A 27,996-nucleotide genomic window follows, 5' to 3' on the forward strand; every position below is an offset into this window, starting at 1 on the left:
CATGAGTTGAATCAGGTGTGATAGATGAGGGAGACATACAAAATGGTAGCCATTGACTTCTATAGTATTTTTCCCCTACTAAGTCAATGGCTTACCATCAACTGTTTGATTACCAGCATTCTTTTAAAATATCTTCTTTTGTGTTCAATGGAAGAAAGAAACCCATACAGGTTTGGGTGAACTATCCATTTAAGTTTAAGCTTTAAGCCTTTAAGCTCAAGGTGTACCGCCAGAGGTACACCACCCCCCGCGAAAAAATTCATAATCAAATTACTAAGCAACCACTGACAGGAATAACACTGGATCCTTTTAAAGGTATCATTTTAAAGCTTAGAAACTCAGCTTTTTAATGCATCCAACCATTTTGTTCAACTCTTAATTAGTGCTGAATCATCCCGCTAAACTGTAAGTGTACCACCCACGGGCACCACCTAGCTACAAAAAAAAAAAAAAAAAGAATAACCATATTTTTCAAAACTACTGCTTTGATCAACACAACATATGTGTCATTTGAAAGCTTGAACTTTACAATTTGATTAACTCCTAAGTAGTGCTGCTGAGTAATTTGCTAAAAAATAATAATAATAATAATAAAACTGCTTTTAACTTCATGAAACATGCTCTGATTGTGGAAATTGGCACACAAAAAAGCAGATTCTCATGATTAAAATCAACATAATCCAATAAATTGATCATGAGATATTCCTCATGGAATTATGACACATAAAACATCACAGGCACATAGGCTCTAACTTTAACTTCATGAAACATGCATTGATCATAGAAAATGGCTCATCATTACTTACAGTGGACGCTCCCAATTGAAATGAGTCCAAAATCAATATAATCCCTTGTGGCGATCACAAGATATTCCTCATGGAAGAACGATTTTAAAAATGCCCATTGTGAGGTGTCAAGGGCTAAACAAAAAGGCTACCGTAGTTCCAAATGATGTAACTTTTGATGACTTTATGCTATCACCAAATGCAGCTCACATGTATGGGAACTTCACCCTCCTGCCTTATTTTCTTTTTGAGTTATTGCGTGTCAAATACGAAATATATATAAAACTACAATAAAAAAATTAAAAAAAACATATATTTTTTGTATTTTATCAGCAGTTTCTCAGCATGAGAATGTCCAAATGTAATACTTTTTTTTTTTTAAATCTAAAAATGTAAAAAGTTTTTTTTTTTTTTTTTTGACTCTCCTTGCAATAGTTTTGGAGTTATGAGTCTTTACTTTTGTGTATGTCACTCAGAAAAAAAAAAAAAAAAAAAAAAAAAACACTCTAAAAATGCCTTCAGGGCTTAAAGGGTTAAGCTTTAATTGTGTTTTGGAACACAACAATTCCAGGTTGTGTAGCTTCTGAGTTTGTATACTTGTGTACTGTATAAGGTCGTCAACTGCATATAATGGCTTATTGTAACATTCTTATCTCAATCCAGACAAGACAAGCTGTCTTTTTTTTTTTTTTTTTTTTTTTTTTTTGTTATAGGCTGGAAAGGCTGTGAGCCTGAACTGGTCAGGATAGCTCAACAGATCAGCACTTTCCCACCAGAGACGGCACTGTCTACCCAACCACAGCCTCGTTCCCCTGGGTTTCCTTCAATTCGTAGAGAGTGATTACACAGGTACTGGGAGCCCAATGAGCTGGAACCTCCTATCTTGTTCCAGGCAGCCCAAGGGATCGATAGCAGGAGGAGAGGGTCTAAACATCAGTGCAGAGGGCTCAGATTACACCTCTCTCATCTAATCAATCAGCACGACTGTTAAAGCAGCCTGCCGTCCTCCTCCTCCTTCTTCCACAACCTCATTCTCTTGCCATCTCGTTTCATCCTGTCTTTCCCTCCCCCCTTTTTTCCATTTTTGTCACAGGGTGAGACAAAGGTATCTTTACTCAGTCTCCCATCACACCACACTGTTATCGCACCCACAAAATGGGTCACTGAACATCCTCCCCATCCTGAGCTCTCACGTGCCCCGTCCTCACCATCTGTAGAAAACGCCACACTGTCAGCAGTCCTGCACTCGCCCGCACTAAATCACTGACTTATCCAACCGCTGGCCACGTACTAAAAATCTCCTTAAGAGTGCTGATGTGCAAACAGAGCTCAGGTGAAAGCCCAGTCGAGTGATGTAGCGAGGCCGGAGCCGGCCTGCCTGTAAGATAAAGGGTGTGTAATCACAGCAGGCCAGACCCGTGTGCTCCTGAGCTGTAAAGGAGATAAGAAAACACACGTAGCGGGAAGAAAAAAGCAGAGAGTGCTGTGTCGATGGCGGAGTATGTGTGTGGACTGAGGTGGCAGATATTTCCCCTCCTCACGTAAAGTGTTCTGTAATCACTCCGCCCCAACTCCATTTCAGGTTTTCCACTTCTCGTCACTCCACGCTCAAAGGTGAGAAATCTGGGTTACACTTTATTTCAATAGTCACTTTAGACATTCTACTATAAGTACCTTTGTAACTACAGCCAACTAATTCTCATTAGAGTATTAGTAGACTGTTAGGTCAGTAGAATATGTTGACATGTAACTGCAAAGTTACTTATAGTCAGTAGAATGTCTGTTGGGGAGTATCAAAATAAAGTGTTAGCAGATATTAAGAAGATTGTCTACTAATACTATAATGACTGGAAGTTGACATGTAGTTGCAAAGTTACTTAGTAGAATGTCTAAAGTTGACCATCGAAATAAAGTGTTACTAAAATCTATTGCCATTTTCAAGCCCCCTGGATGAGAACCACTGGTATCATTTTTATACAACATTTGTATTTTTATATAATATTTAACAGACTACACATCTGAAAAGAGAGAGTAGTTGGGTTTCAATTCGCATATTTTTATGCTGATTTGTTTTTATTTAGCATAAAAAAACAAGTTTTGTTTTTGAAGGTTGATACTATAATTCATTATGTTTCATAAAAATGGAATTTTAATAAAATTTCCGATTTCCATTGCTATTTTTAGACCAGACGCTATTACTTTATTAATTTATGGCCTGCTAAATTGATATGCACAGCTGTATCAGAGCGATCCTGGAGTAAGAGAAAAAACAGGCGCTCTGACTTTCAAACAAACCACTGCTCGCTCCAGGCTAAATCATGCAACTCCACTTCCACGCTTCCACTCTGTTCTGCTCATAGACTCTAGTGGGTGGAGATGGGATCTGGTAAAGAGGATGTGCTTTCACCACCCAAACGCATATGTTTAACTCTTCTTGACTTTCACCTGCAGTGCAACTGGCAATCCAACAACTGGAACACATGGCAGAGCTTATAGTGAGCCAATCGGATCCATTTTCACTCGTTGTTATGATGGAGAACATTAGAGGGAGGGAATGTTATAGATGAGTTGGTGTTTGCAACTGCAGGAGGAAATGAACTGAAATCAGACTGCTTAATGTCTGTTTTGCAGACCACAAGCACCTTAGGTAACATACTTAAAATGCAACTCTGAGCACAATGGATCCTGTTGGAAGGAAAATCACAAATTAGGTCTTTTTAGTGTATCGGTTGTTTCTTTTGCTTGAATATCTCTTTTATAGTTTCATAAGAAATTCACTTGCATTAAAATTAAATTAAATGAAAAATAACTTTTGCTATGAACTGAAACTACTGTATACAGACAGAAGTTTTTCAGAAAATTAAGTTTTTGCAGTAAGTCTCTTATGCCTCCCAAGGTTACATTTATTTGCACAGTTAAAGGGTTAAAGGGTTAGTTCACCCAAAAATGAAATTTCTGTCATTAAGTACTCACCCTCATGTCGTACCAAACCTGTAAGACCTTCGTTTGTATTCAGAACACACATTAGGATATTTTTTGATGAAATCCGAGGGTATCTGATCCACACATAGGCAGCAACATTATTGCACCTTTTGAGGTCCAGAAAGACATTGATAAAATAGTCAACGTGACTACAGTGGTTCAACCTTAATATTATGAAGCGATGAGAATGCTTCTTGTGCACAAAAACAAAACAAAAATAATTACATTAATTCATTTGTCCCCTGTCATGCTGCTATGCTATTTTCATTGCAGAGCTTTCGTGTTTATGTCAGAAAGTGGGCTCAGTATTGGCTGGCTCTGGTCACGTGAGCAGCATGACGCATGCGTGTGATGCTGACGCAGGAGCTAAACATGAAAGCTCTGCAAAGAAAATAGCGTAGCAGCATGACAGGGGACAGTCAAATTTGTTGAATAAAGTCGTTATATTTGTTTTGTTTTTGCACACAAAATGTATTCTCGTCGCTTCATAATATTAAGGTTGACTTAAAGGGTTAGTTCACCCAAAAATGAAAATTCTGTCATTAATTACTTACCCTCATGCCGTTCCACACCTGTAAGACCTTCGTTAATCTTTGGAACACAAATTAAGATATTTTAGTTAAAATCTGATGGTTCAGTGAGGCCTCCATATGGAGCAATGACACTTCCTCTCTCAAGATCCATAAAGGTACTAAAAACATATTTAAATCGGTTCATGTGAGTACAATGGCTCAATATTAATATTATAAAGTGACGAGAATATTTTTGGTGCGCCAAAAAAACAAAATAACGACTTATTTAGTTATGGCCGATTTCAAAACACTGCTTCATGAAGCATCGGAGCATAAATTGAAGCATTGTTTTGAAATCGTCCATCACTAAATAAGTCGTTATTTAGGTTTTTTTGGCGACTTTATAATATTATTTATATTATTTAAATATGTTTTTAGTACCTTTATGGATCTTGAGAGAGGAAGTGTCATTGCCCCCTATGGAGGCCTCACGGAACCATCGGATTTCAACTAAAATATCTTAATTTGTGTTCCGAAGATTAACGAAGGTCTTACGGGTGTGGAACGGCATGAGGGTAAGTAATAAATGACAGAATTTTAATTTTTGGGAAACTAACCCTTTAAGGATTAAGGACCACTGTAGTCACGTTGAATATTTTATCGATGTCTTTAATACCTTTCTGGACCTCAAAAGGTGCAATAACGTTGCTGCTTATGTGTGGATCAGATACCCTCGGATTTCATCAAAAAATATCTCAATTTGTGTTCCAAAGACAAACGAAGGTCTTACAGGTTTGGGACGACATGAGGGTGAGTACTTAATGACAGAAATTTCATTTTTGGGTGAACTAACTTTAATCTCCAGTTGTCACTAATGATTGTCATTTGGACCTTTCTGGATTACAATCCGCCATCAAAATGATAAGTTTAATTATTCCAGCTGCTCTGAGAAAAGGCTATAAATGATCCACAACCTGCAGCACCCTCACATGCCATATAGCCTACTAGCTGGGACTCCTTCTTTATGTAAACAGACGTGACCTAATGATGCAAAGACGAATGGCTGCATGCTCGAATTTCCTGCGGAAACCCACCAGTACCGATTTTATTATAAAACATTATTACAAGCTTACCGTTGTGAATTAGGCTAAGTTAAGGAGATAGTTTTGAACACTGGTTGGTTATGTACTTGCTCAAAAAATGATTTTTAATTAAATAATTACAAACCCGATTCCAAAAAAGTTGGGACACTGTACAAATTGTGAATAAAAACAGAATGCAATGATGTGGAGGTTTCAAATTTCAATATTTTATTCAGAATACAACATAGATTACATATCAAATGTTTAAACTGAGAAAATGTATCATTTTAAGGGAAAAATAAGTTGATTTTAAATTTCATGGCATCAACACATCTCTAAAAAGTTGGGACAAGGCCATGTTTACCACTGTGTGGCATCCCCTCTTCTTTTTATAACAGTCTGCAAACGTCTGGGGACTGAGGAGACAAGTTGCTCAAGTTTAGGAATAGGAATGTTGTCCCATTCTTGTCTAATACAGGCTTCTAGTTGCTCAACTATCTTAGGTCTTCTTTGTCGCATCTTCCTCTTTATGATGCGCCAAATGTTTTCTATGGGTGAAAGATCTGGACTGCAGGCTGGCCATTTCAGTACCCGGATCCTTCTTCTACACAGCCATGATGTTGTAATTGATGCAGTATTTGGTCTGGCATTGTCATGTTGGAAAATGCAAGGCCTTCCCTGAAAGAGACGACGTCTGGATGGGAGCATATGTTGTTCTAGAACTTGGATATACCTTTCAGCATTGATAGTGCCTTTCCAGATTTGTAAGCTGCCCATGCCACACGCACTCATGCAACCCCATACCATCAGAGATGCAGGCTTCTGAACTGAGCGCTGATGACAACTTGGGTTGTCCTTGTCCTCTTTAGTCCGGATGACATGGCGTCCCAGTTTTCCAAAAAGAACTTCAAATTTTGATTCGTCTAACCACAGAACAGTTTTCCACTTTGCCACAGTCCATTTTAAATGAGCCTTGGCCCAGAGAAAACACCTGCGCTTCTGGATCATGTTTAGATATGGCTTCTTTTTTGACCTATAGAGTATTAGTTGGCAACAGCGAATGGCACGGTGGATTGTGTTCACCGACAATGTTTTCTGGAAGTATTCCTGAGCCCATGTTGTGATTTCCATTACAGTAGCATTCCTGTATGTAATGCAGTGCCGTCTAAGGGCCTGAAGATCACGGGCATCCAGTATGGTTTGCCGGCCTTGACCCTTACGCACAGAGATCGTTCCAGATTCTCTGAATCTTTGGATGATATCATGCACTGTAGATGATGATTACTTCAAATTCTCTGAGAAACTCCTTTCTGATATTGCTCCACTATTTTTCACCGTAGCATTGGGGGAATTGGTGATCCTCTGCCCATCTTGACTTCTGAGAGACACTGCCACTCTGAGAGGCTCTTTTTATACCCAATCATGTTGCCATTTGACCTAATAAGTTGCAAATTGGTCCTCCATCCTTATATGTACATTTAACTTTTCTGGCCTCTTATTGCTACCTGTCCCAACTTTTTTGGAATGTGTAGCTCTGATGAAATCCAAAATTCAAAATTCCAAAATCCAACATTTGGCATGACATTTCAAAATGTCTCACTTTCAACATTTGAGATGTTATCTATATTCTATTGTGAATAAAATATAAGTTTATGAGATTTGTAAATTATTGCATTCCTTTTTTATTCACAATTTGTACAGTGTCCCAACTTTTTTGGAATCGGGTTTGTAAATCATTTTTAACCCAAAAAAGTTTCGGACTGCAGCTTTAAGCTGCTTATTTTTTATTTATTTATTTTTTTACAGTTTTTTTTTTTTTTTTTTTTTTTTTTAATTATTATTTTTACAGTTGTGCTTTCTGAAATCCAGTTTGCTGTAATCCCACTTAATTTTAAATTGGCCTGGCTCATTATGTGCCCATAAAAAATCTGAAGCATTCTTATAAGTCAAACTCAGAGCTATTTGTAATGTGTTTGCAGCTCTAATTGTATCTTAACACTTGTTTCGTTGCTATTTTTATGTCTCCTAAGAGGGAGATGTGTGTGAGTTTGAATCCATCACTGTGTGGTCGTCGCATCTTGCCTGACGTGTTTTGATGAAGTGAGAGTCGGTGTGCGAGCGCCATGACTCAGAAGAGTTAATGTGACGTACAGGAAATTATGGCCTGAACCTCAGTGGCAGAAAGAGAGTGGCATAATGCTTTTAGAGGACGCATTGGGAGTGGGCCACAGATGCTAAACCGGGCAGTCTTCCTCCAGCGGTGTGCCCTAGAGCTCTAGAGAGGGCGACACTGGCCAGCGGCGGGTAAGCACTGCTAACACATTCTGTCAGCACAGCCTGGCGTGACCCTGTACCACAAGCTCCCTGGTCACTGTGCAGTGAGAGTATTACTGGCCACCAACTGCGTTTCAGACACAAATGGAGCAGACAGACTGTGGTTGGGGTAAAAGCCAGTGAACATGATTGGCTGAAAGCTTCATCTCTGCAGGTATCATCTGTCTGTGGCTGATGATAACAGCCTGTCTTGCAGCCTGCATTGGTCAGAGGTCAATACTGGGGACACTGAGTTACTGCATCATCCACTCTGGGAAATCACAGCTGGAAGGATGCATAGACAATCACAGGGTTCCTTGAAGATGTAAGAGCACAGCTTGAATCAAACTGCTACTCGTTATCCGCCATATCATTATCCCTAAATTTGGAGTGTGCTAAATGTGCAATGAACAGACACTGATTTAGATCCTAAATTGCTAAAAATGTTGAAAATATATTCTTGAAAATATGTTCTTTTTGCTAAATGCTAATATTATTCATTATTAAAAGTGAGTATTATTATATGTTAATTTCATTAAATATTTTAGATTTTATTTATAAAATAATATATTAATAAAATGTAAAATATTACATGGTTTTTATTTTATAAATATTAATTATTAGAATAAAATCAAGGGTTAGTTCACCCTAAAATGAAAATGAAGTAATCATTTACTCACCCTGGTGTTGTTCTAATGCAGTATGACCTTCTTTCTTTTTCGGACCACAAACCAACCACAGAAGACAGACCACAGAAGACCAACAGCCAAGGTCAGGATTTTCTTTAATTAATATATTAAAATTCATTTTTTTTTTTTTTTTTTTTTTTACCAAACCCTATCAGAACACTTGGGATATACAACACTGTTGCATGGGAACATTCTGTGATATTTTTGCATATTTTTTAAAGCTTGATGCTAGTCACTATTCCCTGCCATTATATGAATGAGCGAGAGCAGAACGCTTATTACAGCATGAATCAATTCTGACATGGTTTACAACGCATATTTTTTAATGTATATTCTATCATTTGGGCAGAAAGTAAACAGGAATCTCATAAAACTCAACTATAGTATCTCACAATTCTAGTGCACTCCAATGTCTTCATTCCTATTAGTAGACATGTTTCTTCTCATTTGCATAGGGTTAAACTTTTTTTTTTTTGCATCCCTGTATTTTGCCGCTGTCAATCATGTCACTGGAAATTGCCAACTCTCACTGAAAATGAGTGACATGTTGTTGCTGCAGATCTCTGTATGTGTGAACGCCCCATCAGCTGTCCTACTGTGTCACCTTGAAACTAAACTCAGATATGACCGAGAGGCTAAGTGCTGCTCATGCAGAAGAGATGCTGATGGTTAAGTGTGCTGAACCGAAAATGCACCGTCTGCGTAGCCACCTAAAACCACTTGATTACTTCCATCGTGATGAGAACCAGGTAGATCAATGCACAAAAAAAAAAAAAAAAAAAAAAAAAAAAAAAAAATTAAGAGAGCAGTTCACTCAAAAAATAATTCTGTCATTATGTACTCACTGTATTTGATTTGAGAAAATAACATATAGGTCTTGGACAGTATGATAACTTTCATTTTTGAATGAATTTGAATGAATTGCAGTAGTGACAGGTGAATATTTAACATTGGATTGAGAGCTCATTCCACATACGGGCTACAGCAGGGGGCCAGGGTGCGTGACAGCTCTCCCTCCGCCCCCTAAAGCAGGAAGTCACTCTGATGTTCCCTTCCTGCTCCTCAGATAGATAATTATAGCCGTCAGAGTTTGGACTGTCATTGCTGCTTTTCACGGAACGCTTGATTGTGTAATACAAGACTGAAAAGTGGAAAAGACGAGGAAAGAGAGGAGAAACAGTCCTGAAGTCAGTGCATCCATCAACAAACTGCTGTCTATGCAGAGAGAAGACAGGCTGAGTGTTTAATCTGCACATTGGCGTCCAATTCTACATTTTTCACCTTAAATCAAGAAGCAATAATGTCTACTTTAAATTCACTGGGCATTTCTGGTGACAGGCATTTAGAGTACCTAAAAGTGCATTAAAAACGCCATAGCACCTTTCACATTGAGTTAGGCTTTTGTCCATAGTGTGGAGGCGCTCAGATCTTCTAACCAGCCAGAACAGCTGAATGGAAATTCATGATTCATTTATGACTTATTTTAGACTGCTATCATTATCCTTCCTGGTCTTCAAAAATCAATTTCCCTCACATTAGTGGCAGTTCCTTCAGGCTGAATGTTCCTCTTATTTAATGGCGTGAGAGAGAGAGAGAGAGAGAGAGGGAGAGATAGAGGTGCTTTACGACTTTACAATACTGAATCTTTGTATCTGCATTGGAAAAGCCAGGTCTTCATTGGTGCACTAGAAGCATATTTTCGATCTTTTATTGCTCACTTGACAAATTTGCCATGACATTTTGCAAATGATCTTAATAATTATGATAATGACTTCACAGATGAGCTTTAATTCCCTAAAGTTTCAGAGCTTCATTTAATAGACATCATTAGACATGGAGCTGCTCTTCTTCCCAATTATGAACCATTGATTATTATAGCTGTTATTTGCAATTTTTATATTGTTTTAGTTAGATTATAATTGTAGTTTTAGTTAGTTTAATGGTGCTGAAGTAGTTTTTGTGTATGTGCGTATATAGTTCCCTTTCGAATTGAAACTCACGCTGCATCCCCTAGAGGGCGCTATGGCGAATGCACCCTAAAATGTGAACTGAATTGAATGCCCCCGTCATGACAGGTGTCTGAAGAATGAGTCTAAACACGACAATGAACTTGACATTGGCAGACGGCAGCCCATGACAACTGGTGTGGCCGAGAGTATAAAAGGGCACCAGTGAAATACATCATCCTATTTCTTGTCTTCAGGAGACCATTAGGAGCACCAGCATTTAGCTCCCAAGGAAGCAGATTGTGCCGTCCCTATTCTGAAGGGATGTGGGACGTGCATTTGGAAGAATGCTGTCTTCTCTTCGAGTAAGCTGAATGCGCTATGTATGATGCATTCACGAGACAGACTACAAGAGCCAGGTAAGGAATTTTTTCCTTTCTGCTCTCTCCTGAGGGATAGTAGTTAGCATTTACACAAGTGCGTTTGGCTCTCAAAGAAGTTTAAGGCACTCATAGCGATGCATTCATATCTGCTGTAGTATGATTCTTTTCAGAGTGATAGAATCTGTCATTTGAACTAGCATGCTTGAGGTTAAATGCACACTTTTTGTAATGCGGTCGCAGTAATTGGTTCCACCTGGGCTTGACTCTCTCTTGAGGGATAAGAGTTAAGCGCCTACACCCTGTGGTCAGGTCCTGTGACTGCGATTATTGTGAGGTGGGATTAAACGCGGGGGTTGTAGGCAGAGCATGGATGAGTCAAACAGGAAGTTTTCCTTTATTGGCTCCTCTTGTTGACTAAAATAACACTATAGTTTTTCATGTATCTAATTCTGAGGGATTAGAGACAGAAAAGTGCCTCTCTACTGTTTCTCAGTAGCTGAGGCGTCCTCATCTAAGACTCTGACCTCGCCATTTGGGTTTTAATATTCTGCTGAATGGCAGATTCAGTAAGGAGCTCTGCTCTGATAGCATCATCAAGTTGTTAGGCCTCTTCTCATCATGTTGAGACCTCTACTCCTAGTGTTTGGCCAGGCAGTTTGCTAAATTGTTAGGCACTTTGTGAGCTTCTCTAGCTACTGCGAGCATTGTCAGGCCTCCTCTCATGACAGAGAGTTATTTTTATTGAGGCCTCCACTCCCCAGAGCTCTGCTAGGACAGCATTGGCGAGTTGTAGGCTCCTTGCCTCCTTGCAAGATGTCCTGAGCGTAGGGCATAGTAAGGTCTCCTCTAGATTTAGAGAGTCATGATGTTGAGGCTTCCATTCCTTGGCTAGGTAGTGGTCTAAGTTGTTAGGCTCTCTGTGAGCCTTCATGGGTACTGCAAGCATTGCTAGCCCTCTTCTTGCTGGAGAGAGTTATCTTACTGAGGCCTCCGCTCCCAGGAGATCCGCTAGGATAGCATTGCGAGTAGTAGGCTCTCTGTGAGCTTTCTTGGCATGGTTTTCTAAGCGTCGGGTATCGTTAAGCCTCATCTCGATTTAGAGAGTCGTTATGCTGAGGCTTAAGTTGTTAGTTGTTAGGCTCTTTTTACATCAGGCCTCCTCTCGCTACAGATAGTTATCTTTATTGAGGCCATTTAATGACATCATTTTGCACGGTGTAGGCTCTCTGTGAGCCTCCTTGCGAGGTATCCTATGTGTGGGGCATAGTTAGGCCTCCTCTTGTTTTAGAGAGTTATCATGCTGAGGCCTTGGCTTCTTGAGCTCGGCCATGCACTGCGAGTGTCGTCAGGCCTGTCAGGACAGCATCTGTGAGTTGTAGGCTCTCTGTGAGCCTCCTTACAAGATGTCCTGAGCATGGGGCATAGTTAGGCCTCCTCTCGATTTAGAGAGTCATCATGCTGAGGCCTCCACTCATAGAGCTTAGCCATATACAGAGAGCATCGTCAGGCCTCCTCTGACAACAGAGATTTATCTTCATTGAGGCCTCCACTCATCAGAGTTCCACTAGGACTGCATCTATATAAGATGTCCTAAGATTGGGGCATAGTTAGGCCTCTTGTTTTAGGGAGCAATAATGCTGAGGCCTCTGCTCCTAGAGCTCGGCCATCTACTTTGAGCGTTGTCAGGCCTCCTCTCGCTACAGAGAGTTATCTTCATTGAGGCCTCCACTCACCAGAGCTCTGCTAGGACATCATTTTGCAGGTTGTAGGCTCTCTGTGAGCCTCCTTACAGGATGTCCTGAGTGTGGGCCGTAGTTAGGCCTCCTCTCATTTTAGAGAGTCGTCATGTTGAGGCCTCTGCTCCTAGAGCTCGGCTAGGTGGTAGGGTAGTATTGTTAGGCTTTCTGGGAGCCTCCTTGGCTACTGACATTAGTGTGTAGTGTTGCTAGTCTGTCTTTCATTTTGAGAGTTGTATTAAGGCCTCCACTCTGCAGAGCTTTGCGGGCCAGTTAGCTTTGAACGATAGGCTCTCCGTGAGCCTCCTTGGATGCTGGCCTGAAAAAGAGAACGTAGTTAGGCTTCCTCTCTCCTGTTGAGGCCTATGTTCTTGAGAAGCTCCGGTCTATGGATCGTGTTGCTGGTGCAGGTGTGAGGATTCCTTTGAGTCTTTGTCTTAACTCAGCCAATAAGGCACTCATCCCTTCAGCATGATGGCGTGGGTATACCATTCCACATAGCACCCTCTAGGAAGGGAATGTCTCAGGTTATGCATGTAACCATGGTTCCTTGAGAAGGGGACCGAGACGCTGCATCCCTTTGCTTCAGGTATTCCTGCACGTCTCCTTCAGAGAAGAAGTGGACGACATATTTCAAAGGTGCCCTTTTATACTCTCAGCCACACAAACTGTGACGCCATAAGCATATGTCAAGCTCATTATTGTGTTTATGCTTCAGAGACCCGTCATGCCATAGGCATTCCTCATAGCGCCCTCTAACCTAAGATTTTTTTTTTTTTTTTTTTTGAAAATTACAATTTTTAGATTTTACTTAGTTAAGGGTTTCCAATCGTTTGACCATGACCAATAATTTTGTAAATATTTTTATTATTATTGTTTTATTATATTTGTATTCATTATTATTATTATTATTATTATTTCATCATATTTTGTATTTTTGAATTTCAGTTTTAGTTTTATATATTTTTTTATGGTGCACAATTTGTTTTACAAATTTTTAGATTTTACTTAGTTTAGAGTTTCCACCTTTATTGAACAAGGTGTTTGTTTGTTCATTTATATTTATTTATTTATTTATTTGAATTTCAGTTTTATGGTGCACAAATGGTTATTTTGTGTATAATTTTTGAAATTGTTTTACTTTTCCATTCCCATTACTTTTTTGATCTCTCCATTGGTTTTTGATTACAGGATAAGTTTTTAAAATAAAAGATTTGCAACTAATTATGAATATACAGTACACATAACTTTCTTTCCCTAAAGATGCACCATGCTTAAAATAAAACCAAATTACCTTTAAAGTTCAAGTTCAAAGTTTTAGGCATCCAGTACATGGCACCACAACATACTGCAGTCAATGAATCATGCTATAAATCACTAAAAAAACCAATACATCAGACACAAACAGGTTTATCTTACAGTTACAGTTTCTTCTGACTTTATGGCTCAAATTTGTAGCTTTCAGAAGAAATTAACATCTGTTGTGTTTTTTTTTATAATAAAGGTTAATTAAGATTTCAAATACGGCCTTAAAGATTGAAATAAATGAAGCAAGTTAATTAAGATAGCAAGAGAGATGCTATAATTTAGGTGCTAACAACATTTCACTGGCTCTGTACAATGACAATAATGTTGAATCTAATCTATTCTATTTGGAACAACTTTTATGGTATTTTAAAGGACCTTTTTTAGCAGTGTATATCGTTGTCCACTTTATTTGTATGGAGAGCAGTTTGGACATTCATAATTTCATCTATTGTGTTTCCTAGAAAAAAAGAAAATCATAAAGGTTTCAAACACCATGCAATTGAAGATGAATGATGACATCTGTAGGTAAACTATGTAAAACCTAAACTATGCACTTTACCAAAACACCGTAACAGTTCAGACTATATGCTAATGTTCACTACTCTCCTTTGGGGACAGTATCTCCCAGCATGCTGGCAATTTAATAATCAAAATGAAAGAAAAAAAAATAAATAATAAAAAAATTGGCTGCTGCCCTACATGATGGAACCTAGCCAACCTAGCAGATATTACACCCTTTTTCCCCATCTGTTGAGTATCAGTACAAGAAGGAAGGGCCTCTGCACTGTATAAGTGAGAGTTTACCAGCATGAGAGGGAACGGCCCCTGTGATGCCTTGTGTGTGTTTATCTAAGTGTACTGTATATGTCCCTAATCTGAAAAACAATGGATGCTAGGATTATAAAATATAATAGATGCTACTCAAAAGTTTAAATTAGTTAAGACTGGTGACAAACATAAACATTAGCAATTTTTTTGCCCCACAAAAGACAGAAAATGCAGCATAGAGATTATGAGAGAGAAAGGACATATTAAGAACATTCAAGGAATAAATTAGGCATTTGGTTATTTCTTCAGCTTGCTTGGATGTAAAGTTTGATTTAAATACTCTAAACAAATAAATTATTCTAAATATTTTAATATAAATAAATAAATACATTTTATAATAAATAAGTCGATTCATGGACATGGAAATATTAAAGGCCCACTGAAGTGCCTTGAAACGTGCAGCATTATTCAATGTGTTGACGTAATTTCCACTGGAACAGGAAGACAGGGCGGGACATATCGAACAACTCCTCCCCTTTTTTGAAGGACCCAATAGTGTTCCATTTATATCACAGCTCGGCCAGAGCCGTTGAGCTCGGTAAAACCACAGTTTCCTCCTAATCTCAAATCCTGTCTCCTCCTAATCTCCTCCAAATTGCTTTAAAATATAGTATCCTATGCAGAATTCAAATAGGTCTGATACGTTTTGTGGTCTGCGCTGACTTGAGCATATGATACATTCTGTGCTATCTTTTATCTGTACAGGAGCATGCTGCAGTGGTTCGCATGACACTAATGTGAAACCAGACTTCATTCACCCCATTGGAAAGCATATGAACACTGTCTGAATCACCCCCTGTCCCCTATATAGTGTACCAATTTTAGCCACCACATTTCAAGTTCAAGTTCTTTTTATTGTCATTGTTTGACAACATTTGGGGGCGGGATGCTTCAGATTCTAGAGAGCATTTGATTGGACAGAAAATCTGATGTCATACAGTGTGATTCATCTATGTTGGCGGAAGTGAGAAACTGTAAGTATTGAATGCTCAGTTAAATATTCTTTATTTGTTAAGGTTTGTATTCAGTGCTTAATGCAGGTTGGCAAGGCATGTTAACTTCTGAGGACAAAAGTGGTTAGATTTCAACAAAGAAAGTTAATATGTATGTAGCAGGAAGCCATTTGTGTTTGGCACAGATCGGAAATGCTGTCCTCCCACAACAGCATCCTGAGCGCTGATGTACTGCAGGGGGGTAACAAGACAAAAAAACGCTCTCCTTTTTGCTGTTTTAATGCAAAACAGACCCTTACATGAACTTTTCCTCCGCTTAATCAAAATACGCAGGGACCTGCTGCAGCGACAAGATAGGAAACATCCTCTTTAATCAATACTCTTCCTGGCTGTCAGTGATTCCTCGTAAGAGAGGATGTAGCTCTAATTACAATTAATGATTGTAAAATAGTAGTGATTTGGATTTCAGCTGGAGTCCTCCTGCCCAACCCAGGCTCTGTTGGCATGTTAATCAATTGGTTTATTGTGAAGAGCAATTAGGGGCTGTTGGAAGCGGCTGTAGTCGACTCACGTTGCTTGCCGAAGCAGGCCAGCTGCCTCAAAACGAAAACGATGAAAAAGCGCCTTCACCACAGGCTCAAAACCTGACAGTTCCTCTTATGAAGGTGGGCTCATTTCTGTCCACAGTGTGTGTGATTGGACAAACAGTGGGAGCTCTACTTCCTCTCTCTCTTGCTTATTCTCACTTCACTTTCTTGTTCTAAATTATTGTTATTTCATTTCATTACAAGGTTGATGGGCATGTCCTGCCAGAGGCAGTTGGGTGGATTTGGAGGCAAACGGGGCGGCAGATCAACTAAACACTGCTGCCTGATGCACAGAGGGCTCTGCCAGATGGAAACAAGAAGTGACTTTAATTGTTTCTAAGTGCTCACAGGTGGCAATGTTTACCCACCTCGATCTGAATAGAAAACATCATGTTATTTGAACCTGCTTAAATAACCAACATGCATTTCCCTGCTGGTTCAGGCTGATCTAGATGCTGATCAACCTGCATAATCTGACTGGTGAAGCTGATTGACAAAAAGTATTGCTTGTTAAGCTGGTTAACCCTACAAAGCTCACTGTATTATATTTGATACACACATTCCTAAGGCCTCTAAATTATTAACATGACCAAAACTTGCAGTGTGTATCCTCCTGTTGCAGTGTGAACACCACAATGACTTCAAGACTCCACAGCAAGTCATGTAGTCTGAACAGCACAGTGATCTGCCAACGTTTAATGTCCTGTAGTGTAAACTTGGCTTAAGGCGGGATTAGGTCATCATTCAATTAGGATATTTAAGTAGCTTTTATAAACGTATACTTGAAAAAAAACAAAAAACAACTGGTGTGCATCTTGAGACAAAACAATGGCACTAACATATTTTAAGATATGTCAGTACAAGTTGCTTTCAGTTAAAACAGCTCAAACATGCATTTTAGTCTAGGGCTAGCTTAAGCCTTTTCTGTGAAACTGAGGGTATATCTCTCAAGATCTCAGCAGAGGAGGATTATCTTTTCTTCAGTGATTCTGATTATTAACAGCTGATGTTCATCACTAATGCTCATTCATCACTTAATTAATCGCTTAATTATCTCATTAACTTTAACTCTGCTTCAGTGTTACTTTACAACATTCTGGCTGACCTCCCAGAGTTAAGGTGACTGTTTTTTTAGAATGTTTCCCTTTATTGTTTCCATGGCGACGTGTCATGGTTGTCATGTGATACACCACGGCCAGCCGGCCACACTGTATGACAGATGTATTGCTTTTCTCACCATGTCATCAACTATCTGATATTCCGATTCTGAAATATGTGCAACTGAGTATTTTGTCATTTAAAAACCTATATAATGACCTTGATCTTAATATATAATGTGAATTCATCCATTTGTCCTGAAATACATGTGGCCGGTGAACTGGGAGAACAATAGAGTGAGTGAGCTTTATAGTTACTTGCACAATGTGTATCTGATATGAATAAACGTCGGCAAATTATATTTGAATGGATTGTTATTGCTGCTTCCATAGACATCAGTGTATATTTCATTGGCTGTTGTGTCACAACACAACAATCTCCAAATATTTAGCATGATAGATATTTGTCTGACATCAGCGAGGTGTGGGCCTCTTTGATGCGTCGTTGAGTAGTTCACACGTAAAGATTGGCGAGCGCAGATTACCCGCTGATTTTTCCCCGATCACAGCCCGACCTGCAAATTGGGCTTAAATTGGGCTTAAAATCCTGTAGTGTAAACTTGGCATTAGGCTAAGCCCTGTCTATGAAACCGGCCATAATATATTTTATCTTCAGGTGATTTCATCTAAGACTGTGGCTGAAGTCAGTTGTAGTTCTTATGTTTCTCTTTTCTTCATTGATTCTGCTTGTTAACAGCAGGTGTTCATCACTAACACTCAATCATCAATTAATTGCTTAATTATCTCACTAACTTTAACCCTGCGTCAGTGTTACTTTAACGCTATTCAGAGAAGGACCATATGAGTTGGTTTAACTCTGGTGATTTTGCTGTGTATGCATGGTGAAAAAATGCAAAAAAAAAATAAAAAATGCAAAAAAAATGCAAAAAAAAAAAAAAAAGTAATCCATACAGCTTCTGGTTTGTTGTCAATGACATTTTGTCACAAGAACAAATGATGTTTAAAATCATTGATGTGCATTTTATTCTTATTTTTTAATAAGACATGGTTATGGAAACAACCTGCACAAAGTTTCTTCAGAACCTCTCCTTTTTGGAAGGAAAAAAAAAAAAAAAAAAAAAAACGCTTATGGGTTTTGAATGACATGATGGTGAAATAACAGCATGTTTGTTTTTGGGTGGACTTTAAGAAGGCTAATGGGGAAGACAGCATCCCATTGTTCTTAGTAGGGAGCAATGCTCTGAGTTCAAAGAAAGACTGAGAAATTGATGTTTTAATATTGCAGCCTTAAGTGAGAGCGTTTTAATCAAAAACATCCCACCAGTCAGCAGCACACGTAACAGCATCGTGCATGATTCGACTGTGCAATGTGGGAAGTTATGGCTGTATCACGGTGATTTCTATTGAACACAACAGGAGGCAACAGACCTGAGTAGCTGTGATAACTGGGACCAGTGATGCTCCCGTTGAGGACAGAAGCAGTGCATAAGAAATATGACTGATAAGCTGATTTTAGAGAAGACATGATGGATGAAAAGAGAGAGACTTAAAAAGTAGGATGAAAGTGTGATGATGAAAGGATGAAAGACCGCACTGATGGACACCATAGTAGCATTTTCTATTAAATCAGGAAGTTCAGGCCTTTAAAAAAAAAAAAAAAAAAAAAAAAAAAAAGGAACAGTAATAGCCATTAGTTTATCACAACCTGGTAAAAGCAGAATTTAATCATTTGTGACCCTGGACCACAAAACCAGTCATAAGTTGCACGGGTATATTTGTAGCAATAGCCAACAATACATTGTATGGGTCAAAATAATCGATTTTTTTTAATGCAAAAAATCATTAGAATATTAAGTAAAGATCTTGTTCCATTAAGATATTTTGTAAATTTTCTACTGTAAATATATCAAAAATGTATTTTTGTAAGTAATATGCGTTGCTAAGGACTCCCGTTTGCGTTTCTCGCTTTAAGAGCCAATAGTAACAGAAACCAAGTAGGTAGCACAATAATTCTTTTTGAAATTCAAAATCAGAGACTTTACACTTTCAGATCATGCCTCCAACATTCTCCTGTTGCATTATTTTCACCCTCTAATGAGTCTGCACAAATTGAGTTTACAACAAAAACAGCATACAGGCGATAATTGAAAATATATGTAAATTTCTCATGCCGTTTTTGCTCACAACTTCATGAAAATTGCACAGATCATACAGTATATCTGGTATATAAGTCCCTTATAAACCAGAGTGTACCGCCCGCCGGTGCCACCTAGCATCGAAACAATTAATAATCATATTTCCAAAACTATACTACCTTGAATAGGTATCGTTTGAAAGCTTAAAGTCTGAACTGTACAATGCATGTAGACAATTAACAATTCAATTAACTGCTAAGTGCTGATTTATTTGCTGATGAATAGAAAAAAAAATGTTTTCATAATTTAACTAAAAACAAATGTATACATAAAATAAAAAAACATATGTAGATTTCAAGTGGCATTTTTAATAATAACTCCATGAATGCACAGATCATAGATCATTATTTAAAGCAGATTCTCATGATTTAAATGAGTCCAAAATCAACATAATCCCTTGCATTGATCGTGGGATATTCCTCATGGAATAATGATTTTAAAAATGCCCATTAGGGGGCGTCAAGGGCTAAACAAAAAGGCTACCTTGGTTCCAAATGCTGTAACTTTTGATTACTTTATGCTATCTCCACAAAATTTGATCCAGATGCAGCTTACATGTAGGAGAACTTTATCAAAAAATGAATTATTGCATGTCAAATAAGAAAGATATATAAAATTATAATAAAAATGATGTATATTTGTCTTTTCTCAGCAGTTTCTCAGCATGAGAATGCCCAATTGTAATGTAATCATCAATGTTCTATCAAATGATACCGACCTTTTGATTCTCCTTGCTATAGTTTTGGAATTATGAGTCTTTACTTTTGTGTCACTCAGAGAAAAAAAAAAAAAAAAAAAAAAAAAATCCTTAAAGGTTTTTAAAGGCGATTATCTCAATATTTTGATTTTTTTGCATCCTCAGATTCAAGACTTTCAAATAGTTGTATCTCAACCAAATATATTCTAACAAACCATACATCAGTGGAAAGCTTTGTCAGCTGGTTATGACTGGTTCTGTGTCCAGGGTCATATTTTCTAATGATTTTATAATTCAAAGCTACAGTTTGGGGTGGACATTTTAATTCCAGAAAGCATTTTATTTTATGAGATATTAATGTTTTTTGGTAAATTTTCCAGAAATATTTAGAATTTATTCCTGTGATGACAAAGCTGAATTTTCAGCATCATTACTCCAGTCTTCAGTGTCACATGATCCATCAAGAAATCTTTTTTAATATGCTGATTTGGTGCTCAAGTAAATTTCTTATTATTATCATCAATGTCGATATTCAATATCACAATACTGAAATCACGATACAAGATTGCGATACTACAAGACGTTTGGTAAAATGTTAACAAATTATCTGCTGATTAAAAGCTTGGACTTGGTGCTGGTAACTCATTCACAGGACAATGCTGATACCAGAATAAGGATATGCATGATTCTGAAGCTGAAAATACAGAAAAATATGAATATGCTTGAACTCTTATTAACTATATACATTTAAAATAATGTAGGCCACTTTTTACTGGTAACAACACATTTGGCATTCACGACCCACAAATATTCCCCCATTACATGGTCACAGATTGTGCTGGTATAACTCATGCAAACGCGAAGATGAATACAAGGGAGTCTTTAACCCTTTAAGACCTGGGGTGTATTCCAGAAACCAGGGTTAACTTACTGTCACATATACCCTGAACTCTCGGTTGATTAACCCAAACCTTGCTTACTCGAGGTATGCTGGTTCCAAAAATGCATCCGGGAATAAGTTCAGCCAACCCAGAGTATGTTCCCGGTTAACACACAAGACATTCTCAACAGAGCGACGAATCGATGATTCACCATGGAAACAGACGCTAAGAAAAAGCGCGCCATTCTACTTCATTCTTCTTCTTTTGTTTAATGGCGATTTACATAACCTACTTGGTGCACATCACCACCTATTGGGTGGTTGTGCAATAATTTTTAATCTTAATATTGTTTGTTTGATGCTAATTATTTAATAAAATATCACATATATGATATGTATTTTATTATAGAAATTATAGCATAGAAAATGTCCTGTTATAAAGATTAAGAAGTAGATCCATGTGTGCTATGACAATAAAATTCATATATTAGAATTGAATAAACATTTATATATTGTATAATATAACATTGTGTATATAACTGTAACTATATAACAAATTTAGATACATTAATATAACCATATTGATAATATAACACACATCTAAATTCCTCTTAAGCTAACTAACCCTTGAACATAACCTGCTCCGGAGCAGGTTATGTTCAGAGAGCAAGTTGCTATGGTTACTTACATACCCTAAAAGTTACCTCCGTTTTTGGAACCGAAAGTTGAGGTTATCCGCTTACTTACTCTTAAACATACCCAGGTATGTCACATAACCTGCTTTCTGGAATACCCCCCTGAAGGCTTTTTTAGAGTTTTTTTTTCTTTTTCTGAGCGACACACACAAAAGTAAAGACTCATAACTCCAAAACTCTAGCAAGGAGAGTCAAAAGGTAGGTATCATTTGATAGAAAACATTTAAAATTTTAAGAAAATATAAATTACATTAGATTTGGACATTTTCTTGCTGAGAAACAGCTGATAAAAGACAAAAAATATATATAATTTTTAAAAAAAATTTCTTTTTTTTATTTGACATGGAATAACTCAGGAACACAATAAGATCGCTAAAAAAATCTTTTTTGGTGATGCTCTCCTATATGTGAGCTGCATCTGGTTCAAATTTCGTGGTGATAGCATAAAGAATAGTTTGAAAAATTGTTGTTCATTTTTTCCGCAGCCAGGTGGCACCAACGGGCGGTAAACTCCGGTTTAGAGGTGCTTCTCAGCACTCGTTAGGAGTTTTTCAAAATGGTTAGATGCATTAAAAAGATGAGATTCTAAGCTTTAAAATGATATCTATTATGTGTTATTCCACGTTGGAAAATGAACATGGATGGGTCCGGGAACATTGGATACACACTGCATCCCGGAGAGATAAGAGACATGTTTTTAGCCAAGCATGTTAAATCATTCCGTGAGTAATATCTTGTGATCAACGCGATATATTATATTGATTTTGAATTCATTTTAATCTTGAGAATCTGCTTTAAATATTGATGTGCAATTTTTAATGATCTGTGCATTTTTCATGAAGTTATGAGCATGTGAAATATACATACTTGTATTTAGTTAGCGGCTGTGCTATTTTTGTTGTAAACGCATATTACTCAGACTCATTAGAGGGTGAAAACAACACAACAGAAGCATGTTGGAGGCTTGATATGAAGGTTTAAAGTCTCTGGTTTTGTATGCAAAAAGAATTTTTGTGCTACCTATATGGATTCAATTTTTATTGGCTTTTAAAGAGAGACACGCAAATGGGAGCGCCGACGCTCCATCCAGTCTTAAGGGGTTAATAAATCCACAGAGAGGAACGCAACACATTCAAACATAAACAAGACCCAACAACAATGAACAGAAACAAGGGAACTTAAATACGGCTCAGGTGGAGGACAAGAGTCCAGGAAAGGGATTGAACAAAAAGTCCAGGGTGGTGCAGGTGGAGTTATCCAGTGAATGGCCTTGAGCAGAGACAGGTGGTGACCCAGGTCACAGCCAGAACTCCACTGTGGCATTGCTGGAGGGAGGAGCCATGGAGGATTGATTCCAGATGGTACCATGGGGATGACTGGAAGCGACAGCAACGTAGGAGATGGAGCCCACCGCATAGCCAGAGAGCCGATGTAGCGCAGAAACACAGAAGGCCTTGGCGAGGGAGCCCAGTGAGGCCGAATGCCCGATGGGCCTTGCTGGAGAGGAGGGATGAAGAAGCGCAGTTGCAGGAGCCAGGGCGACGGGTTGAGGTGGACCGGAGCATTCTGAGGCTGAAGGCATAGCCACAGACTCCCCATGCCCAGGAGGAGGTGGCTCACAGCAGGCACGATGTATAACCACGCCACTGAGAGGAGGTGGAGTTGTAGTTGAGTGGCTGATGGGAGGCAGAGATGACTGGGTGGCAGGAGTGGCTGGGGACTGGAGAAGTGCTTGTAGAAATAGACAAAGACTGAGAAGACAAATAAAGTCATTAGTAGTGGTTTGGAGAGGTGGTGGGAGAGGAGGTAGGGCAGGGTCAGCGGGTCAGACGATAATGATTATTCAAGTTCAGGCAAGATTAAAGCAAGCAAGGGATCCACCCCTCCAAACACTAAACAGTCCGTTAAATCTAGACGGGACTCACTCTCAGTGGCGGGAGGGGCTCGCTTCCATCCCCTCGTACAGCCGGCTCACACACCTGGTCAGACACGGCTAGCTCAGGCTCGATCGCTCCTCTAGGCGCGGACTCAAACAATCACAGCGAAGACAGGCTCTTGATCTGCGGTGGGCTCAAACGGTCGCTCCTCGCAGCAGGATCATCTCTGGTTGGGCACTGGGCTAGGAGTGGGGCTGGTATCATCATCCGCTCCGACGGTTAGCGCAGAGCCACAGGATACCAGCACCCACTCCACATAATCAGCGAAGCTCCCTCGAGGTCCCTCCCCAGACAACTGCAGCTTGATGGCAGTTTTCAGGCCAGCGTGTAAGAACGAGCATAAGCAGTTGTCCAGGTAGTTGGTGAGATGGGCTAGGAACAAAAAATCCTGTTCCTTGAGGGATTGAGTTCCCTGCTCAAGGAACAAAAGCATAATTGAAGGATTGTCCATGGTGAAAAAGGTGATTCCAAAAAACAGGGGAAGAAACGAGAAACTCGATTTAAGGCGTATTGCATCTAGGTCGAGTCTTCTGTCACGGATTGTGCTGGTATAACTCACGCAAATACAAGGTAGTCTTTAATAAATCCACAGAGAGAGAGGAATGTAACACACATCCAAACATAAACAAGATCCAACAACAATGAACAGAAACAAGGGAACTTAAATACAGGTGCAAATGAAGGTGATTAACTATGCACAGCTGACAGTGATGAAGACTCAACTCAGAAACCATGACAACAAGGCAGGGAAAACAGTGCAAATGAAAACAGAGTCCAAACAGAGGTGACTGTGACAATTATTATACATTATATTGAACATTATATACAGTATAGTAGTTCAGTGCAGTACTGACACTAAAACTCTCAAACTTTTCATGTTGTGTGAACTATACACAATACATATTGTCACTATCTACGATACATATTGTTTCATTTTTGTACTACAATATATGTGACACAATATATTGTTACACCTCTATTGAAAACAGTTGTGCTGCTTAATAATACTGTGAAACCATTTTTCTTACTGAGAAAACGACCCCAGTAATTTTACATGTGCCTCCTTTAGAGCTTCAGAAGATGTTTTAATAACAATGCCACAATCTGTGCTCAGATTTGTCAAGGGGGTTGTGCAGAATCAATCTCAAGTAAGAAATTTAATTTTATTCATTTGTTTATAGTCTCATTTGTCTGTTTCTTCTAGGGAATGTTAGTAGGAACATCTGAGATAAAGTTGACGCTTAAAAAATTTATGATAACTCTTAATGATAACTTTATCTCTATTGGCTATCAGAGAGCAGTCTCTTGGGCCCTGTTTATACCTGGTATTAACCCTTAAATGCATGACTGTTTCGCCAATCATTCTTACATATTCGGGTCTTTATCGACCCGGATCTATATCTAACACGGAAGGATCTCTACCTGTCGCGATAATATAGAACTCCTCTGATATTAGAGTAACAATTACAGAAGAATAAAATAAATCATATTTTGTTACCTTTTGGAGCTTGAAAGGGCTCTGTTTGAGCAGATGTTTTATGCCATCATCACTGTCCTCGTCAGATCGCATTTCCCAGTAAATTCAGCAAATAATGGGCTAGTTTTATGTTTGAGGTCACGAATATGAGCCCATTCGCGATCTCAAACGTATTCTCAAAACTATATAATTTTCAACATCTTCAAAATCAATATTTCGATTGCTAACAGCTTCATCAGATTCATCCTGTAACAGTCACAGTCATATTTGATTGCGTTCAGTACTTGCTCTGCAGTAAATCGCTGAGCCATTTCATGTTTTTCTTATTTCGTTTTCTGTCTGAATGAGTCGTCACTTCAGCATTGTGTATCAGACATTGCCACCTTGTGGAATAAAGGTGAATTGCACTTATTCTGTCATCTAAGATTCAATTATTGTTGTGCAGAAAAAATATACATACACTCATACACACCTCGGGTTGTTTGCGACCCTAAATAATCACTTTTAAAAATGAACAAGGAGGAGGGTAGTGAATGACGTCCCGGGTCACTAAAGACCCGAGGTATGCATTTAAGGGTTAAGGTGCGTTTTGGTCGACCAGATCACAAGTGGATGACGCTAAATAAATGAGGTGTAAAATGATTTGGGCTTGTCCATTTTCGACCACTTCCAGAGGTAGTCGAAAACAACTTCGACCCAATTTCTTTCATAGTGTAGACACTCATGTGGTCGAATGTATTCGAACAGCCACAAAAGACTGCCTACTCTCCACCTACTGACCTAACACGTAAACATTATGGGAAGCACTCTAGCTAGACAGGATTTAAACTTTGTCAGCTGAAGACCTAAGTTTCATTTGAAGATGAAAAATGTACCAAGCACAATGCTCTCTCACCATCCCTTATTTCTAACACGCACTCATCGAGTTCGACATAGTCTTGCAGCTATGAGAGCAGAAACGAAAACTCCTGCTCTTTGTATGTTTTTTCATCATATCCTTTCGTGTTGATATATAAATTGAGCAACCATTAGATCGAAAGATCTGAAAAAGCCCATGCATTTACCTGCCCATAAACCCCTCCCCTCAAATAAATCAGGACAGGAGTGGTTGAAAGTGGACAAAAGAGACAGATTAAAACACCAGGTGTAAATGAGAAAGTGTCTCCCTCGTGATCTGATCACCAAAACGCATCTTAATGCCAGGTGTAAACTTGGAGGGATGTGAAGGAATCATTTAGGACAGAAAATTCACACTGACTTGTTTTGGTGTTTGGAGCCCTGGAGATGTGCATGATACTGCTCGATGGAGTTCAGGACCACTTTGCAAACGCTGCATGAGTAACTCCGGCGCAGACCTGCAACACAAAGCAAAAAAAAAAAAAAAACAGATTTCAACTTGAAAGCAGAACGGAAACATATCCCTGCTGAAACACTCTTAAAATTGTTTTGTCCTTTTTCTCATTCTCTTTTGAGCATTATTGATTGCTTTTTGTTTTTAAGATTGCCTTAGCTGACAAAGAACACATAAATCTATATTTAATCCCTGTTGTTTTGCTTCTCTTGAACTGACGGCGGTTTTGTTTGAAGACTCCATTCTGTGTGTCAGATGAAAATGCACCGCTTCTAATATGGCATCTCATTCTGCAGTCTTCATGGAATCATAAGTATTAGCGATTTTAGCTTGCTTTTGTCTTGATGGCCTTTTGATTTGGGGGTTACGGTCTTTTAGAGTGGAGGGGCGCCAAGTGCATCAGTCGGGAGGGAGTGAAGCAGATGTGAGCTAATTAAAGGCTTTGCAGGTGGTACCACAAATAACGAACAACGTCAGACCAAAAATAGACGGATGTGAAGAATAGGAGAAAGATGTAGAACAGAAATGCATAGAGGCTCATTCATTACATGTGGAGAGACCATGTGTGCTCTTTCTGGGAAATATTTCTCTCAGACATCTGCAGAGTTATTTTTGATGACAGTGTTGTCTGTTCCTCGATCTGTTCAAACATAGGCTTTTCACACCCTTTACATTATATCGCTGTCACACCATGAGCTCTAAAAACAGAACTCGTTCTCAGTTCAGGTAAGGTGATTACATACATGTGTAAGAATATATATGTAATTAGTATATTAATTAGTCAAGCTTCCTTATTTTTTAATCCATTTTATGCATTGGTACTTGTATGGTTATGTTTTGGATGAGCTGCATACTTTAAAGCTCTGAATGCATACTTGTGACTGAAAATGTTATTGTTTAGTAATGTGGAATGTTGCTACGTTGCTTGGAAACTGTAAACAGCTTAGAGTAAGACTTAGAGTGAGACATATTTTGGCAACCATATTAACAGTATCCATGCAGCATTATAGTAGACCTATTCACATTGTCACAGCACTGTAAAGCTGCATGTAAAGTTTTGTCTAAAGTCTATTTTTTACTCAGGAGCAATAATGTTGAAAATTCACTGTAAACAGATTTATCAACACAACTGATATAATTATTTTAAAAAGTTGCATGTTTTGAAAAAAAAAAAAAAGACTTCTGTCAGGCTTTAATCTGTGATCTTACCATTTTTAAGGGGACTAGAACACCTCTTAAACATGGTAAAACACTGTAATGCTCAGCCTCTCATCTGTTTTTTTTTTTTGCAAATTCATAAGACACAAATTTCCAACAATTTGCTTCCATCAGTGTCTGAAAAAGGGTAATTACAAAAAAAAGATTAGTCAAATGAATAGCTGTCCTTACTCTTTAGTCTTACCAGGTCTGAGGAAATTCTGAGAAAAATGCTGAGTGCTCTCCAAACTTTGATACCTGCTTTAATCTTTGATGAATTATGCCATTTAAAGTGGCTTTATCAAGGGCATCTAGACTTTATTCACATTTTTTATTGCCAGTGTT

At 38.5% G+C, this 27,996-nt stretch overlaps 1 protein-coding gene across 3 annotated transcripts in view; it reads right to left on the bottom strand.

Annotated features, from left to right (window-relative positions):
* The window catches only part of zgc:171482 (zinc finger protein), a 128,173-nt gene that overhangs the window by 17,748 nt on the left and 82,429 nt on the right, over positions 1 to 27,996 (bottom strand). For all 3 annotated transcript variants that reach the window (XM_048205562.1, XM_048205561.1, XM_048205563.1), the window contains one exon: positions 26,362 to 26,458. In XM_048205562.1, the coding sequence (XP_048061519.1) occupies positions 26,362 to 26,458 (97 nt within the window). The remainder of the gene's footprint in view (positions 1 to 26,361; positions 26,459 to 27,996) is intronic.

Source organism: Megalobrama amblycephala, linkage group LG10 (assembly GCF_018812025.1).
Source record: "Megalobrama amblycephala isolate DHTTF-2021 linkage group LG10, ASM1881202v1, whole genome shotgun sequence".
In the NCBI taxonomy this organism is placed as follows: domain Eukaryota; kingdom Metazoa; phylum Chordata; class Actinopteri; order Cypriniformes; family Xenocyprididae; genus Megalobrama; species Megalobrama amblycephala.